The sequence below is a fragment of the Giraffa tippelskirchi genome, chromosome 12 (genome assembly GCF_054371585.1).
Source record: "Giraffa tippelskirchi isolate mGirTip1 chromosome 12, T2T-mGirTip1v1.2.pri, whole genome shotgun sequence".
NCBI classification, from domain to species: domain Eukaryota; kingdom Metazoa; phylum Chordata; class Mammalia; order Artiodactyla; family Giraffidae; genus Giraffa; species Giraffa tippelskirchi.
Genome location: NC_137286.1, coordinates 84,726,378 through 84,743,656, shown reverse-complemented (window position 1 = coordinate 84,743,656; position 17,279 = coordinate 84,726,378). Strand labels below are relative to the sequence as shown.

Genomic DNA, 17,279 nt, shown 5'->3' with positions numbered 1-17,279 from the left:
TAGGAAGTAAAACAAGTATTATTTTTTGTATGAGTGAATGCTAGTGAATTCCAGATATTGATAGAAAAAATAAGTAATTATGTTTTTATTATATATTTAATTGTATTATATGTACAAGTAGGATACATAACAAAAATATAAGAAAAAAATCAAATGAAAAATTGATAATTACAACAAAAGGCAGAAAAGGGTATGGAAGTTTTGTAAGCAATAAGACAGCAGTCATGGTAAAAGGTTATATAGGCTAAATTTCCTTATTAAAAACTTCTTGGATTACAAAAAAAAAAGCAAAAATCTAGCTGTATGTTACTATTAGAGATATCTATACAACTAAAAATAAAGGCATAGAACATATATCCATAAATGCTGATAAAAAAGGCAAATGTAGCAATATTAATATGAGACATAACTGAATTCAAGATGAAAGCATTTAGTAGGAAAAAGGATATTTTATGCAGATAAAATATGTAATCTAAAAGATAATATGGTATTTATATAATATAAATATAAATATCAATAGAGATGTGAAATATATGAAACAGAAACTGCTGAAGTCTGTATATGGATTATGGATTTGTCAAATTTTCCTTTTATTTAACTAATTCTCCATAGAAATTAATAGATCATCATGTGAGCCAAAAAAATTTCATTAGGCATAGAGGATATGAATAACAATGACTTGGCACGATTATATAGACATAGTTACAAAGTATTGTGCCTAGTTTATGAAAATATCTATCCTTTACAAATATGACTTAATTACCATTGGCCATGACTCAAAGCCCTGGAGTAGGAAATATCAACCCACTCCAGTATTCTTGCCTGGAAAAATCCCATGGACAGAGGAGCCTGGTGGGCTACAGTCCATGGAGTCACAAAGAGTCAGACATGACTGAAGTGACTAAACAACAAAATGACTCAAAGACTCAGTAAATTCCCAAAATACTCCCAAAGTCTATAAAGTCACCATTCCTAAGGGAAAAAAATGTAATAAAATTAGAAATTAAGCAATAAGAAATTTTAAAGTCTATCCACTTAAAATTTTTTTCTAATTACCTTTTTAAATGTTAGGTTACCATCTGTCACCATACTGAATTTATTGTGATGACCATTTCATAATGTATAAAAATATCAAGTCACTATACCTGAAACTAATATTGTGTGTTAATTATTATTCAATTAAAAAATAAATATTCAGGTTTCCTGGGAGGATGTGGGAGACTATTAGGATAAAAAATTTTGAAGCCAAAACTGAAATTACAAATTACTTTAGGATAAAAGAATATAATGTTTAAAGTATTCCACATTAAAAATCTATGGAATGTGACTACAAAATTATTTTGAAAATGTAGAGGTTTAAAAGCTTTTAGAAAAATGGAAATAAAATAACTAAGCACATAAAATAAATGTAAAAAAAACAGAAAGGAGGAATAAAGGGAGAAAAGTGATGAAGTTGAATAGAAAAATTTATCATTGATAAACCAAAACCTAAGTTTTACGTAAAACTCTGATAAAATGGATAAACTTTTGACTTGTCTGAGTAAGGAATAAGGAAGAACTCCAAGGATACGAAAGGAAATATAGCCAAAATTCTAGAAGAGAAATACTGTGTCCTACTTCTGTTAATTTTTTTAAACTCAGATTTCCTAGGAAAAGGTATGCCATTAGACTTGAAACCAGAATAGAATAAAAACTCTAAATGGACGAGAAAATGTAGTTTGATCTCATCTTAAAAAAGACACTAGGCCTAGCTGGTTTGAAAATAGAAAAAGAAGGCAACTTTTTCAGTAAAGTCAGGAACAGGATGACAAGAGTATTTGATATTTACAACTGATACTGATTTTTAAGATAGGAAATTAGAGAGAGTTTATTTCTAACAAAGAAAGAACTTAAATATTGGAAAGGAAGAGATAAGTGACTCTGATTGTTTATCTAAAACCTCTCAAGGGACTTAACTAAAAAATCCTCAAGGGACTTAACTAAAAAAATGTTAGAACTAATCAAAGTTTGGCTATCATGAATGAATCTAAAATCAATATGCAAATACTTCCATCTTCACACCATCAGACACACCATCAAAAGTCCATTATAAAATATAATTAAAAGAAAAATTTCATTTACAATATCTATCTACATTGTAAAACAGATGAATGTAAGTCTAATAGCCTTTATATATAAAAGAAAATACCTAAAATAATAGGAAAATAAATATAGAATATCTATTTACTATAAGAGGAAAAATCAACATTGTAAAGATAATTCTACTCTTCTTCATATATAAATTAAACAGGACCTTTTATGAAATATGATAAACCAATTTTAAAGAGAAAAATATTAAAAAAAATAGACAAACTTGAAAAATTGAAGGGACAAGGGAGAAACTGGTGACATGAATCATATACAACATAGGTATGGTAATAATAACAGAGTTATTGGCATTGCAATTACTAGTGAATGGAAGAGAGTCTACCATTCTCTCAGTCATGTCCGACTCTTTGTGACACCTAGACTGCAGCACCCCAGGCTTCCCTGTCCTTCATTACTTCCTGAAGTGTGCTCATACTCATGTCCTTTGAGTCGATGATGCCATCCAACCATCTCATCCTCTGTCGTCCCCTTCTCCTTCTGCCCCCAATCCTTCCCAGCATCAGGGTACTTTAGCTGTTGATACAAGTATTTTTTCAAATCAGCGTCAAAAAGACAGATAATTCGACAAATTGTATTAACTCAACACAGAATGTAAGGAAGAATGCTTTTAAAATTCTGTGGTAGAAATGCCTTTCTATGCTATATGTACAACTTAGAATCCATAAGGAAAAAAAAATACAAATTTGACTACAGGAAAAACTTATGCTAGATGACACAGTGGACTACGTTGCAAGTAAGTGATGGCATAGGAGAAACTATTTGCTTCAAAAATAATAAAGGCTTAGTTTCATAAAGAACTCTTACAAATTATAAAGAAAAGGCAACTCTAGAAAAACTGGCAAAGGGATTGAAACAAAAAGTCCAAAGAGAACAAGTATAAATAAAAAAATATTTGAGAAACACAAATAAAATTTTTGTTTCACTGGTAAAAATATAAATGTATTGATAGTATCTCACAGGAAATGTGCTTTCATATATTCAACAGTTTGTACTGTATCTGGTATGTATGAGCTTCCCTGGTGGGGAAGTTTGTACCAGTATGTACGGGCTTCCCTGGTGGCTCAGATAGTGAAGAATTTGTCTGCAATGCAGGAGACCTGGGTTCGATCCCTGGGTTGGGAAGATCCCCTGCAGAAGGGAATGGCTGCCCACTCCAGTATTCTTGCCTGGAGAATTCCATGAACAGAGGAGTTTTGCGAGCTACAGACCATGGAGTCACAAAGACTTGGACACGACTGAGTGACTAGCACACTTACACTCCTGGTATATGCCAAGCACTATACTAGGTTAGCAAGTTCTTGGTATGTGTACTGTGAACATTACTGAGTGGTGCTCCTTTGGCCACCCTCTATCTAGGCGCCCATCACTCATTTACCTCACTGTCTGCACTCTGCAGTTACTGGAGTTTGTGAGTCAACTGATACGTGATGAGAGAAGGAAAAACTACTGCATCCACCCCGCAAAGCAAAAAGAGAGGCGTGTCACTGCTACTTTTTCAGGGAGCGTGCCTTCCTAATTATGACTCTTGAGGGTTAAAATGGGTCCTTTAACATTGTTATTAGCACCTCCTTATCCTGTCATGGTTCAGCGCTGGATGTGGGCAACCAGGCAGAGGAAGGTGTGTGACACACCTGTAGCCCAGCAGTGTAATGGGCTGCTGGCGCCTGACTCATGAGTTCTTACAGATCCTAGTGAATGTTTTTAAACTGATTGTTTTTAAAAAACCCTTGTTGTTTACCTTTTTAATATATGGTACTGTGCATCTGTTGATCCCATACTCCCAAGTTATCCCCGCACCCACCTTTGGTAACTATGATACGTTTTTTTATGTAAAACTGATTCTCCTTGAACGTTAAGAGATGCTGGTTGTCTTTTGTAACAATTTTTTTTAAAAAAGCCTTATAGGAATTATCTTTGCCTTTCTGGCCTATTTAAATGAGCCAACACACACACATTTCACTCTCTGTGATCTTTCCCATATATCTTATCCTTTCAAAAACATCAAGAACTTTTTGACTGATGAATCGCCATTAACATTAATATTCCATCATATTGCAATATAACCAGCCATATCTCTCTCCTTCCCTGACTTTCTTGCCCTCTAGTTTCTCCTTCCAAACCCCAGCTCGTCCTCAAACCAGACAGATGTTAGTGGTACTGAGATAAATGACTATTCATTTTTATACCATGGGCCTAGGCAGCTGCTAGAGCTGACACCGAGACAGCCTTAAGGATAGGTGGTTTCCTCCCCTTTCTCACCTTCTCCTCCCCTAAGGTTTTGAAACAACTAAGATGCCTAGCTTAACCCTTGAGAATTCTATTTTTTCTACTGTTCCTCAGCCCTTCTTGGCCTCTCCTCATGTCTTGGTGAAACTGATAACCTAAACTGAGAGGTGATTCTCTTGTGTATATTATGTTGTATTAGTAGGGTTGGCTAATTGCTGTAATCAACAAACCTCAAAATAAAATAATTATTTGAGCCCTATTTTTTCTTCACATAAGACATGGGCGAACAGGTATAAGAAGAGGCTCCCTCCATGCAGATATTCAGGCACCAAAAACAGTGGTTCTACCACTTTCAATACACAAATGACTTCCAGGTTTGTGCTAGGGCTTGTCCCTATTCCAGACAGCCAGGAGGAGGAAGGAAATGTGTGGAGGCTCATGCATGGGAAGCTTATTATCAGTTCATCCTGGAAGTGGTGTGCATTACTTCCTTCCTCATTTTGTTGGTCAAAACAACCACGTGGCCAACCTTAGCTGCATGGGAAGCTAGGAAATATGGTCGGGTTGTATGACTAGAAGACAACTTTCATTTTGATGGATATTTAGAAGTATCTGCTACAACAGCCTTATGTCCAGGTGATGTTACCCTGAAGAGGCCTTTTAGGATAAGCCGCAGGCACCACCCTGAGGGCAAGTAGGAAGGAAGCTTAAGCGTCCTAAGTTGGAGATGCGTTAAAGTGAACTAAATCTTCAAAACCAGTCTGTCACTGGTGGTCCATTCTCAGGTCTTCTCTGGAGAATAAAGGAAGGGATCCTGCATTTGTGCCTGGGTCAGAATGCTGACGTGGGAGAGGATCACGCCCCCTCATTAGGTGACAGAGTCACAGTGGTGGCAAAGAAGGAGCCCCAACAAAAAGGTGACTCAGTGCTGGAGTCTAGGGTTCTTAGTTTTGTTGGACTTCCCCTCCAGTAGATGTTCGTCTTTTGAGCCTGAGCCTCAAAGAGGTTCTTTATTTTATTTTTAATTGAACTTGACCATAATTACCTACAGGGATTCCAATCCAGTTCAGCCAATCTGTGGAATTCACCGTATTGATGATAGAAAAATGCCAGTTAGCCTGGTAACTTGGAACTTGTCCTGTTTGTATAGTTAATCACTTGGGGGTAATCCACATTCTTCGCAGGCCCCTACTGGTATGCCTCTGGCAGTCCTGTGGCCCTGTCATCATGCTCTGATCTTGTAGCATGAATGGGGCAGTGATCATGGGCACAAAGGCCGTGGCTGCTGGTTAGCTACCCAGCCAGCTTTGTGCTTGGTGTTGGCAGGTAAGAAGCATCCCTTAGAACACAGTGAGGGGCTGCTGGTGTACCTGGTCTGAAGCTCCTTACTTGCTTATCATGGTGCTTCCTTCCCACTGCTTTCTCCCATAGTCTGCTCTCAGCTAAGGATATTCAGAAATCTCAACCAAACTTCTGGCAACACTCTTCTTTTTACACTTGTGACGGATGGCTTCATAAAGCCTCAGACAATGGGGCAGCTTCCAGCTTCCGCGACATCATTAGTCTCCTTGTCTACTCTGGGCAAGATAAGCAACCCTAGACAAATGGAAAGGCTGCTCATCTCAGCTGCTGAAGCCTTGTGTTTCTCCAGGTTATGTTTGTCACTTAACTTTCAGCTCTTCCTTTCCCAGCTGAAGATTCTGACCTTGTTCAGATGCCATGTTCTACCTAAGTAATTATTTGAAGTGATGTTGGCACCTCTGTTTAACTTCTAATTCCTTATTTTGATTCCTGCCCTCACTGGATACCATTTATTTTTACCATACCATTTGTGTCTCCTTTGATGCCCATGCCCTAAGTGCTTGATAAATTGGATCTTAGCATCAGGCCTAAAATATGAGGGGGGAGCAGAGGGATGACAGAAGGAAAGAGGCAGAGAGCAGGCTGCCAGGGTCTCGTGCAGTATAAACCAGGCCTTGCTGAACTATTTGACTGTGAATACGGAGTAAGGGGATCAAAGTTCCACCAATTACATGGGGAAAGGACAAAGCAATAGAAATTCATCAGCGGGAGGCAGAATGGGGCAGTTGTTAAAAGTAAGGACCAGGAAACAATTCTAGCATTCTATGCTTGACACACGTGAGGGAGAAATTGGGGTGATGGTTTGGATTTTTAAGGGAAAAGCAACTTATTAAAACTGAGGGGACTTCCCTGGTGGTCCATTGGCTAAGACTTCGTGCTCCCAATACAGAGCATGCAGCAACTAAAGATTCCATGTGTTGCAACTACAAGATCCTGCATGCTGCAACTAAGACCTGGCAATCAAATAAATCAATAAAATATTAAAAACACTGAGGCTATGTCTTGGTACACCTTTCACAGTCTCTCAGAGCTAGAGAGACAGATTACAACTGGCAGCATGTCTCTCTTCCATGGAAGGTACAAATCAAATGCAAAGGGGTGTGTGTATGTATAGGGACAGGGCCCATTTCTGCTTTCAGAATTTCAAAGGGCCCCATGACCCGTAAATGGTTAAGAGTGATGGGCTTAGCAGTTCTGTGTATCCTGAGGGTAGTCCAAGCCACGGGGGCAGTGAGATGACTGGAAGAGAGACTCCTGGAGGGTGAAGGGCCTGACATGACACCACCATGGTGTGAGGGAGACCATACCAGGGGAGGGATGTTGTAGGGGAGGGATATTCACTCTACAGCCCTCCACTGAAGTCTGAGTGTCAAGCTTTAAGTGTTCAGATAGGAAATTAGGGCCCATACTGTGGAATCTGATAGGGCATTTATCTCCATGTCAAAGGACATGAAGCAGAGGAAAATGAAATGGTACGTTCACATTCCACAAACCTAGTTTTATATTTTTCAAACTGTGAGGTACAGTCTTGCAATAGCATTTTGCTTTGATCTTGTACTCTTACCATGTCCACAAACTCACCTTTTGTTCTATCACGGACACTTTTAGTCATCCCCCAATAGAAGTCTAGGCTAGTATCCAAAGGCACAATAAAGAGTGATATTTCTTCTTTTACGAAGGCACTAACACCTGTTTGTGTTCCTGCTAGCAAAACTGCTGAGTTCTTGAGAAGATTTGAGGCCGACTTGCCACATGGAGGGACCTGTCCAGTTGCTGGTTATGACCCACAGTCCTCAGCTTGGGTGAGTGGAAAATCATGCATGGTGCTGTCTGGCACTTTTTAAAGTGGGTGAAGATTAGGGCCAGATTCTACAGCATAGAATTTTGGAACTAAAGGCAGAGATGATCTGAGCTGAAACTCTGACCTCAACTATTGTCTCAGCTGTAAAACAATGCTTGTACTTGTTGCCAACATCATGGACACTGGGGCGAGCAGCAGCCTCTGAAAAACCTTCGCTCTCATCCAGTCATCCATCCCTCAAATTTGTATGTTTATGTAAGTTCTGTCATGCATGCTAAATTGCTTGGTGGTGTCTGACTCTTTGCGACCCCATGGACTGTAGCCCGCCAGGCTCCTCTGTCCATGGGATTCTCCAGGCAAGAATACTGGAATGGGTTGCTGTGCCCTTCTCGAGGGTATATTCCCGACCCAGAGATCGAACCCACATCTCTTGTGTTTCCTGCATTGGCAGGCAGGTTCTTTACCACCAGCACCACCTGGGAAAACCCAAAACAGGGCGTATTGCCTCCCCATTGGGGAATCAACCCCCGGACTCCTGCGTGACAGGCAAGGATAGTCACCCCTATACTAACAAGGACCAGGCACATACAATTTCTGCCTAGAAGGACCTCAGTCAAGTGAAGAGGAGATCTAGGTATAGAGCAGAGTCGTGAGTGTAGAGGATGTAAACAGTTGGAAAGCTGAAGCTTAAAAGAGGAGTCACAAGAGAGTCATTCCAGGTGTCAGGAACTAGAAGAAAGAATGAAGGTATAATGGCAAGGAAAAGCATGGATGAATTTTGTGTAGCTGCAGTTGAGAAGGGCAAGCTGGGAGCCTGGAGCAGAAGTCAGGAGCCCTGAGGAGAGTTCCTCAGCTGTAGCAGTCTGGGTGGGGTGGCTCATTGGGTGGGCTGTCTTGGGTACTGCAGGATGTGTAGCAGCCCTGACACCCTGGGCAGAAGATGCTAGAAGCATCTCCCGGGCTTTGAGGCTCCAGAGATGCCACATACAGGAAGCTGCTGATGCTCGTGGTGGAACACCACTGCTGACCTGCAAGAACTTGAGCTTCATTCTGTGAGTCCTGAAGGTACTGAGATGTTTTAAACAGGGAAGCTTCAAGGTCACATTTGCATTTTGGCTGCTGGATCACACTGGTAACCAGGTGAAGGATGGGTGTGAAATAACAGAGGTCTCTGAGGCTTCCATATCAGACTCAGCGAGCAGTGGTGAAGGTCTGAAGCAGAGGGGTGGGTGAGAGGATGGAGATGAGAGTGTGGTCAGGGGAACGCTTAGGAGGTGAAAAGGGCAGAGCTTGGTTACTGGCTGACCAGGTGGGGGCAAGGATGACCACGGGAAAGGGTTGTAACTGAAAGAAAAGATTGTTTTAGGTTTTAGAGAGACAGCTTTTCAGGGTCTGGGGAGGTGAACGAGAGGCTGGTAGAGACGTTTGATTGTCCTCTTCCCCCAGCCCTCTTTCTCTTTAGTGGCCGCATTTTAGAAGGTCAGGAAGATGCTATGACCCTCCTGGGAAAAGGTCATTCTACTCTTACCAGAAACCTCTCACTGCTTCTTATTTTTTCCCCGCGTCGAAGGCCATGGTGTTCCAGAGTCCAGATTTGCTAACTGTGGGCTCCACCAGTCATATCAAATCCATCGTCCCTCTCGTTGCAGGGTTCTGGAGGAAGAAGTTTTGAGGAGCTGTAGGTAGTAGGTTAATCCCGGGTAGAGATGCTCCTTGACATATGTCTACCCGGCCTTTTCATGACGGAGGAGGGGAGGCGAGATAGGCGTTGGATAGCTTTACCACCTGGGTGTTTGGCTGGCAGGATGGTCTAGATTTCTGTTTGAAGGGTCTTGAATCCTGTGGCTGAAACACCTGTGTGCTTGCCCTATTGATTTTGGCTCGTTTCTTCAATTGAACAAGATGCTCCTGGAATTTCAATATTGTTGTCCAAGGCATTAGTAATCTCTCCCAGAGCTGCATTTCCTGTGGATTGATTAGTGCCTTAATCATAAGATCCTCAGGCTTATGATAGAAAATATGGAGCAGGATTGCACTCGGGATGGCTCCTCACCAACAGCATTCAACAGCTGCTCCCATTTTGACACCAAACTATTAATAATTTGTGGGTGTTCAATGTATTTACTGACTTGTTACCCATATTGTAGTCTTCTCATACTGTCTAATCCATATGCATAGAATTCCTCAGAGAATGCATTGCAGAACCATTTTTCTAATGCTTTAGGAAAATCAAATATGTATATCACACCTCTGTGAATTTAAAGGAAGACGCCTGCAGTTTGCCTTAATTACAGTCAATGCGCAGAAGGTGAACACTGCATGATACCCAAATATGTGGGGTGTGAGGAGCTGCAAAGTTTCAAGTGTTTTTTTTTTTTTTTAAAGCTATTTCAGTTTTACTACATAATGCAACTTCCCTGAGAAAATGGTTGTTCTTACCACTACTTTAAATGTGGGGCTACCATGGCAGATGGGAATTTAATAAATACTATATATGATGTTAATATCGGAGAAGGCAATGACACCCCACTCCAGTACTCTTGCTTGGAAAATCCCATGGATGGAGGAGCCTGGTGGGCTACAGTCCATGGGGTCGCTAAGAGTCGGACACGCCTGAGCGACTTCACTTTCACTTTTCCCATTCATGCACTGGAGAAGGAAATGGCAATCCACTCCAGTGTTCTTGCCCGGAGAATCCCACGGACGGGGGAGCCTGGTGGGCTGCGGTCTATGGGGTCGCACAGAGTCGGACATGACTGAAGCGACTTCGCAACAGCAATGTATGACGTTAATATAAAAAACAAGAAAATTCCTGTAGGTTAGAACGTCATACAGGAAGAATTCACAGTGTTCACTCACACATAGATGGATGTAGTTCTCTATACTGGGTGTGGAAGCAGACGTACCAGCAGCATCATACCCCCGCCCCCCACCCCCGGTCACTATCATAGAATGTTTCCAGTTGCGCCGTCAGTGTACAACCAGTCTCTGGTTTGCTTCCCCCTGCCTCTTCTACCGAGATTAATACTTGGAGAAAAATACCACCTCATCCTGTTGTCCCATGGTCCAGTGGCTCCCCGTGTCTTCAAGAATCAAGTCAAAATGCCTAGCTTACGCACAAAGCCCTCTCTGTGCCTCCATCCCTCCTCCTTCTCCCCCCCCTCCACAAACCCACCTCTCTGTGGTCCTGCAGTCTAGGTCTCTGCTGCTCCAAGGTGGTCCATGGCCCAGCAATAGAGGTGTTCCCTGAATGATGCTCCAGAGCTGAATCAGAGCCCACAGTTTAACATGGTCTGTAGCTGATGTGTGTACACGTTTATGTTTGAAGAGCACGGCTGTCTAATTCATGCCTTTCTGGCCACTACTACTGCTGCTTTCACTTCCACTACTCCGAACACATACTGCAGGTTGTTTTAATTTCTATCTGTGTGTCACATGTCCTTTAAAAAGTCAGCAGTGAAGGGCATAGGTCCCTCACATGCCATTCAAACTCACTTCTATTCCAATTCCTTACATTCTTAGTATATCGTTTCCTTTGCTGCTGTAGTGAATTTTTGCCATTTTAGGGGCTTCAAACACAAATGGAATCTCTTGTAGTTCTGGAGGTCAGAAGCCAGATATGAGGAGGAAGGGACTGAAGTCAGGGCGTCAGTAGGGCTGGCTCCTTCTGGAGGCTCGAGGAGGCATCTGCTCCTTGCATCTCCCAGTGTCTCTTGGCTGCTGCTGCCATTCTTTGGTTCCTTAACGTGTGTGTGTGTGTGTGTGTGTGTGTGTGTGTGTTGCTCAGTGGTGTCCAACTCTTTATGACCCCGTGTGTGTGTGTGTGTGTGTGTGTGTGTGTGTGTTGCTCAGTGGTGTCCAACTCTTTATGACCCCATGGACTGTAGCCCACCTGGCTCCTCTGTCCATGGGATTCTCCAGGCAAGGATACTGGAGTGGGTTGCCATTTCCTTTTCCAGGGTATCAGAGGAGCCTGTTGGACTATAGTTCCTGGGGTTGCAAAGAGTCGGACACAACTGAGTGACTAACACTTTCACAGATAGTGTGCAGGGGTTAGCATGTGGAGCTTTCTGAGGGGGCTGTTATTCATCCAGCCACACTCCCTTAGCTGTGTCTTTTGTTATTTGGCTCTGAATGTGTTAATAAAGTTTTCTATAAAGAAAGCTTAGTGCCGAAGAATTGATGCTTTTGAACTGTGGTGTTGGAGAAGACTCTTGAGAGTCCCTTGGACTGCAAGGAGATCTAACCAGTCCATCCTAAAGGAAATCAGTCCTGAATATTCATTGCAAGGACTGATGCTGAAGCTGAATCTCCAATACTTTGGCCACCTGATTCGAAGAACTGACTCATTTGAAAAGACCCTGATGCTGGGAAAGATTGAAGGCGGGAGGAGAAGGGGACGACAGAGGATGAGATGGTTGGATGGCATCACTGACTCAATGGACATGAGTTTCAGTAAGCTCCAGGAGTTGGTGATGGACAGGGAGGCCTGAAGTGCTGCAGTCCATGGGGTCGCAAAGAGTCAAGACACGACTGAGTGACTGAACTGAACCAAACTGATGTTAGTAAAGTATATGGCTATCTGTTGATTCATCTATTTTAAATCTTATGAATTTTTTCCCCTGATTCCCCCCATCTAATCATTCAGTATCTCAGGCTTTTCTTTATTTTGACTTTGCAAATATTTTTCACTGCCAAGCCAGTTATAATTTACATTTTCTTTCTTTTATAACTTTGAAAATCTTTCATTTTATTTTTCATTTTCTTAGTTTCTTTTGAACATCTGACTGCCTTCCTTTAGCTTTTGTGAGTGTTCTACAGGGTGCCTCTTGATGCAAATTTCCATACAATTTTCCACTTTGTGACTGTCAGATTAACTTGTCAATTCCGGGTTTCTTTCCCTTTTGCAAACCTCCCTCCTCACTTCACCTGGGCTGGTTGACTTTGAAGCCGCCTACAGAGCTATTGTTCTGGGACCATCCTTTCAGGGAATAGTTCCCAATCTCAGCTGTCCACTGGAATCATCTGGGTGGGGAGACTTTAAAGCTCCCTGATGCCTGGGTCATGCCCCCAGTGCTCCTGCTGTACTGCGGCCTGGGCTTTAGGCTTTTAAAGCTCTCCAGGTGATTCCAGTGTGCAGCCAAGGATGAGAATCAGGGCTTTAAAATCTGAGGAATTGCTTTTATTGCTTTCCTGTGTCGGGTTCCCTGATTTCTGGGTTGCATTTCTTCTTCTTTTTTTCTTTTTGCTTTATTTCTTTGTGTTGGTGGGGCATATTATTTAGTAGCTTCCCAGGAGATGTATGTTCAAGTCCTTGCATGTCTGAAACTATCTTTATTCAGCCCTCACACTCAGCTTGCAATTTTCTAGTAAGTATTCCAAATTGCAAATAATTTTCCTTTACCATTTTGAAGGCATGACTCTTCTGACTTTGAGTTATTCATTCCTAAGGAATGCAAGGCCATCTGAATTTTGTACTTATATGGGGGCTTTCCCCTGCTTCCCTTGGAAATATTTCTGTATCTCCTTCTCTTTTATTTTTTTCTGTATTCTGTAATTGCATAATGATGTGCCTTAGTGTGAGGGTCATTTTTATTCATTTTCAGTCTGAAAATTTATCTCTAGTTTTAGATGATTTTCTTGTGTTATTTCTTTGATTTATTTCCTTTCATTTTCTCTTTATGGGATTCTTATTATTCAAATCTTAGGCTTCCTTGATTTATCTTCTAACTTTTTCATAAAAAAGTATTTTTTCCCTCTAATTTATCTTTGACTACTGCCCACCCCGCCTTGTGTGTGTGTGTGTGTGTTAGTCACTTACTTCCTGGCATACTGAATTAGAAAAAATTCCAATCTTTTCCCTCCTAAGTGTATCCTTAACTCCTACACTACCTCGTGCGCATGCGCGCGTGCACACACACACACACACACACATACACACACACACACGCCATTTCTGATACAAAATATGTATTGGGTTTTACCCACCAACCAGTTCTGCAACACCAGCTAAATGTCCCACAATTTAACTCAGTTCTGACACTCTCTGCCTGGAGATAGCATCAGGTCTCACAGGCTAAGGATTCAGTCCCACAAGACTGCTCCCCACTTCAGATGCCAGTCACAAGTGGTCGGTCCCCAGGGTACCCAGAGCTTTTGCCCAACTTGGCTACAAATCAAAAGTATCCACAAGGGACTTCCCTGGTGGTCAGTCCGGTGGTTAAAACTCCAGATTTCCACTGAGAGGATTCAGGTTCAATCCGTGGTTGGGGAACTAGGATCCCGCACGCCACGTGATGCAGCCAAAAAAGAAGTTCCCATGACCTGCACTTGGGATTTAATTAATTTGCTAGAGCCACTCACAGAACTCATTCTACTCTATACTTACTTATGTTTACCAGTTTATTAAAGAGTATGATAAAGGATATGGACTTCCTTGGTGGCTCAGATGGTAAAGCGTCTGCCTACAATGCAGGAGACCCGGCTTCAATACCTGGGTGGGGAAGGTCTCCTGGAGAAGGAAATGGCAACCCACTCCAGTACTCTTGCCTGGAAAATCTCATGGATGGAGGAGCCTGGTAGGCTATAGTCTATGAGGTCGCAAAGAGTCGGACACGACTGAGCAACTGCACTTTCATAAAGGATAGAGATGAACAGCCAGATGAGGAAAGATACAAGGAGAGGCCAGGGAGGGTTCTATGCAGAAGCTTCTGTCCCTGTGGGGTTGGGGTGTGGCCACCCTCCTGGTGGATATGTTATATATGGATATGTGCATCTACTCAACAGTTCCTTGAACCCCTATTTCTGGGACTTTTATGGAGGCTTCCTCCTATAGGCATAATCAGTTATTAATTCCATTTCCAGCTCCTTTTCCTTGTCTGGAGGTTGGAGGTTTGAGATTGAAAATTCCAAACGTCTAAACCATGACTTGCTTTTTCTGGTGACCAGCCCCCATGCAGGAATCATTCAAGAGCCCACAAGGAGTTGCCTCAGTTGAACAAAAGGCGCTCCTTGTGGTCTGATCACTTAGGAAATTACAGGGTTTTAGGAGCCCTGAGTCAGAGATGGGGTCAAAGACCAAAGACTGGAACAAGAGATGCTCTGAAAGCTCTTATCGTTTAGGAAATTACAAAGGTTTTAGGAGCTCTGAGCTCTGTACCAGGAACTTGGGGCGGTTCCATATTTATATTTTGGAACGACCCTGATGCTGGGAAAGATTGAAGGCAAAAGGAGAAGAGGGCAGCAGAGGATGAGGTGGTTAGATAGTATCACTGACTCAATGGACAGGAGTCTGAGCAAACTCTGGGAGATAGTAAAGGATAGGGAAGCCTGGCATGCTGCAGTCCATGGGGTCGTAAAGAGTCAGACATGACTTAGTGCCTGAACAACAACAACCTGCCATATATACTATATACAAAATGTATATAAAATTTTTAAATATACATAATTTTTTCTGTTATCTCACACATTTTATTGACTTCATCTTCTAAATATTTTACTTGTTTGTCTTTTTGTGGGGAAGAGGAGATATTTTTAATTTCTAAGGGCTCCTTTTTTCTTTATTGCTTTAAAAAAAAACCCAGCAACCTGTTCTTGTTTCATGGATAAAATATCACCCTCTATGTCTCAGAGGAAACAGTGCAGGGAACAGTATAAAAGTTCAAAGAAGGGGGCCCAGAGGCTGACAGCTTGGTATGCAGGAGTTTACACAATCCTTTCATTCTCACCCTGGGATCTGAACACAGCTGCCTTCGGTCCTAGGCCTGTCTGGTTTAGTTGATCCAGAGGATACACTTTTGATTTCCTGCCATGCTGGGAGCATTAGCACCTGAATCGTTGGGGTGGAAGCAGACGTGGGTGCCTTCCTCTCATCCATCGCCTTCCTGGTAGCTGGTACATCCACCTCTGGGGCCCTCACGTTGCTCTGTGGGGCAAGCTGCCTTCCTGTGCCTCCTGCATCACCCCCCCCCGCCCCGCCCCCGCAGCAATGCTTTCGATTTGCTCTTTGCTCTCCTGGCCACTTAGTGGTTCTTCATCTACTTTGTCTTCACAGATTTTTTTGTCTGAGAACGCCGGTTTCTCTTGGGTTTTTGAAGCTAGGGTTTGTGTTTGTTTCAGTTCCTCCTCTGTTTAGGGTATTTCTAAGAAGAGCATGGAGCAGAAACATATTCACTTCACCGTCTTGAAATGGGAACTTAGTGCTTTTATGGATTGAATTGTGTCCCCTCAAAATTTATATGTTGAAGTCGTAACTGCCAGTACCTCCGCATGTAAGCTTATTTGGAGATGGGGGTCTTTACAGAGGACATTAAGTTAAAATGAGATCTAATCCAATAGGAAAGGTATCCTTATAAAAACACAGAAATTTGGTCACAGGAGCAAACATGTATAGAGGGAGGATGGTGTGAAGAGACATGAGAAGACTGTCATCTGTAAGCAAGGAGAGAGGCCTAGATCCTTCCCTCACAGCCATCAGAAGAAACATATATACACTACTGATACTCTGTATAAAATAGGGGACTGAGGACCTACTGTACAGTGGAGGAAACTCTCCTCTGTTCTGCGGTGACCTACGTGGAAGGACGTCCAGGAAAGGGGGATGTGTGTATTCACATGGCTGATTCACTTTGCTGTACAGTAGAAACTGACATAGCATTGTAAAGCAACTATACTCCAATAAAAATTAAAAAAAAAGAAGCCAACTTTGTAGACACCTCGATTTTAGACTTTTAGCTTCCATGTGAGGCAATAAACATCTGTTGTTTAAGCCACCCGGTCTGTGGTACTTTGTTATGACAGCCCGAACAACCTAGTATAATACAATGCCATTTTTTATTTATTCACACAATGTCCTGACCCTGCTTAGTCTGACTCCTACTCTTTAAAACGCAACCTGATGTCTCCCACTTTGAGAAAGTGTCCTTGATCTGCTTTAATTAAATGTCCTTCTTTTTAGCATCCTTTATCACAATACTTCTCATGCTGTACTGTAATCATTAATCTTGTTCATTTTTCTGTCTGACTTCCACAGTAGGATATAAGTACTTGAGGCCTGGGGTCCGGTCTGACCTCAGGGATTGTGCATAGGAGGCTGAAACATTGCTTACTGAATGAATATATTATTATGTATTGTGGGGGAGGATGAGCAAAAGTGTAGTTGAGTAACAAATTTATCATTAATATGTTAAATCAATAGTTTGTGATAGAAAAGTTATATGAATATAATTATATAGAAATTTCTGAGCCTTTTAGAAAGCTAGTGATACCCATATACACACACACAACACTCAAGATTAAAATCTCATTGTGAGAATAAAGATAAAGAAAACCAGTGATCAAGAGTCTTTGCCCGTATTTTTGAAGAGAAACTTCCTGTCCTGCCTAGGGATCACAGCTGCGTAAGCGAGCACTGGGACTGCAGGTAACTTTGAACTCTTGGTAGTTGAGATGCCTTGTGAACTGTCCCATTTCTGTGGCCTTTTCATTGACACTTTATGTGTCTGACCATTTTTTTCTAAGTCAAATATTGTGCGCTGTGCCCGTGTGTACTCAGTCATATCCAAGTCTTCATGACCCCATAGACTGCAGCCTGCCAGGCTCCTCTGACATGGAATTTCCATCCAAGAATCCTGGAGTGGGTTGCCATTTCCTACTCCAGAGAATCTTCCCGACCCAGGGATAGAACCCACATCTATTGCATCTCCTGCATTGGCAGACGGATTCTTTAACACTGCACCACCTG

At 42.1% G+C, this 17,279-nt stretch overlaps 1 protein-coding gene across 2 annotated transcripts in view; it reads left to right on the top strand.

The window, feature by feature from the left end:
- The window catches only part of EPSTI1 (epithelial stromal interaction 1), a 96,238-nt gene that overhangs the window by 48,408 nt on the left and 30,551 nt on the right, over window positions 1-17,279 (top strand). For both annotated transcript variants that reach the window (XM_081550851.1, XM_081550853.1), the window contains exon 7: window positions 7,445-7,538. In XM_081550851.1, coding sequence (XP_081406977.1) covers window positions 7,445-7,538 — 94 coding nt within the window. The remainder of the gene's footprint in view (window positions 1-7,444; window positions 7,539-17,279) is intronic.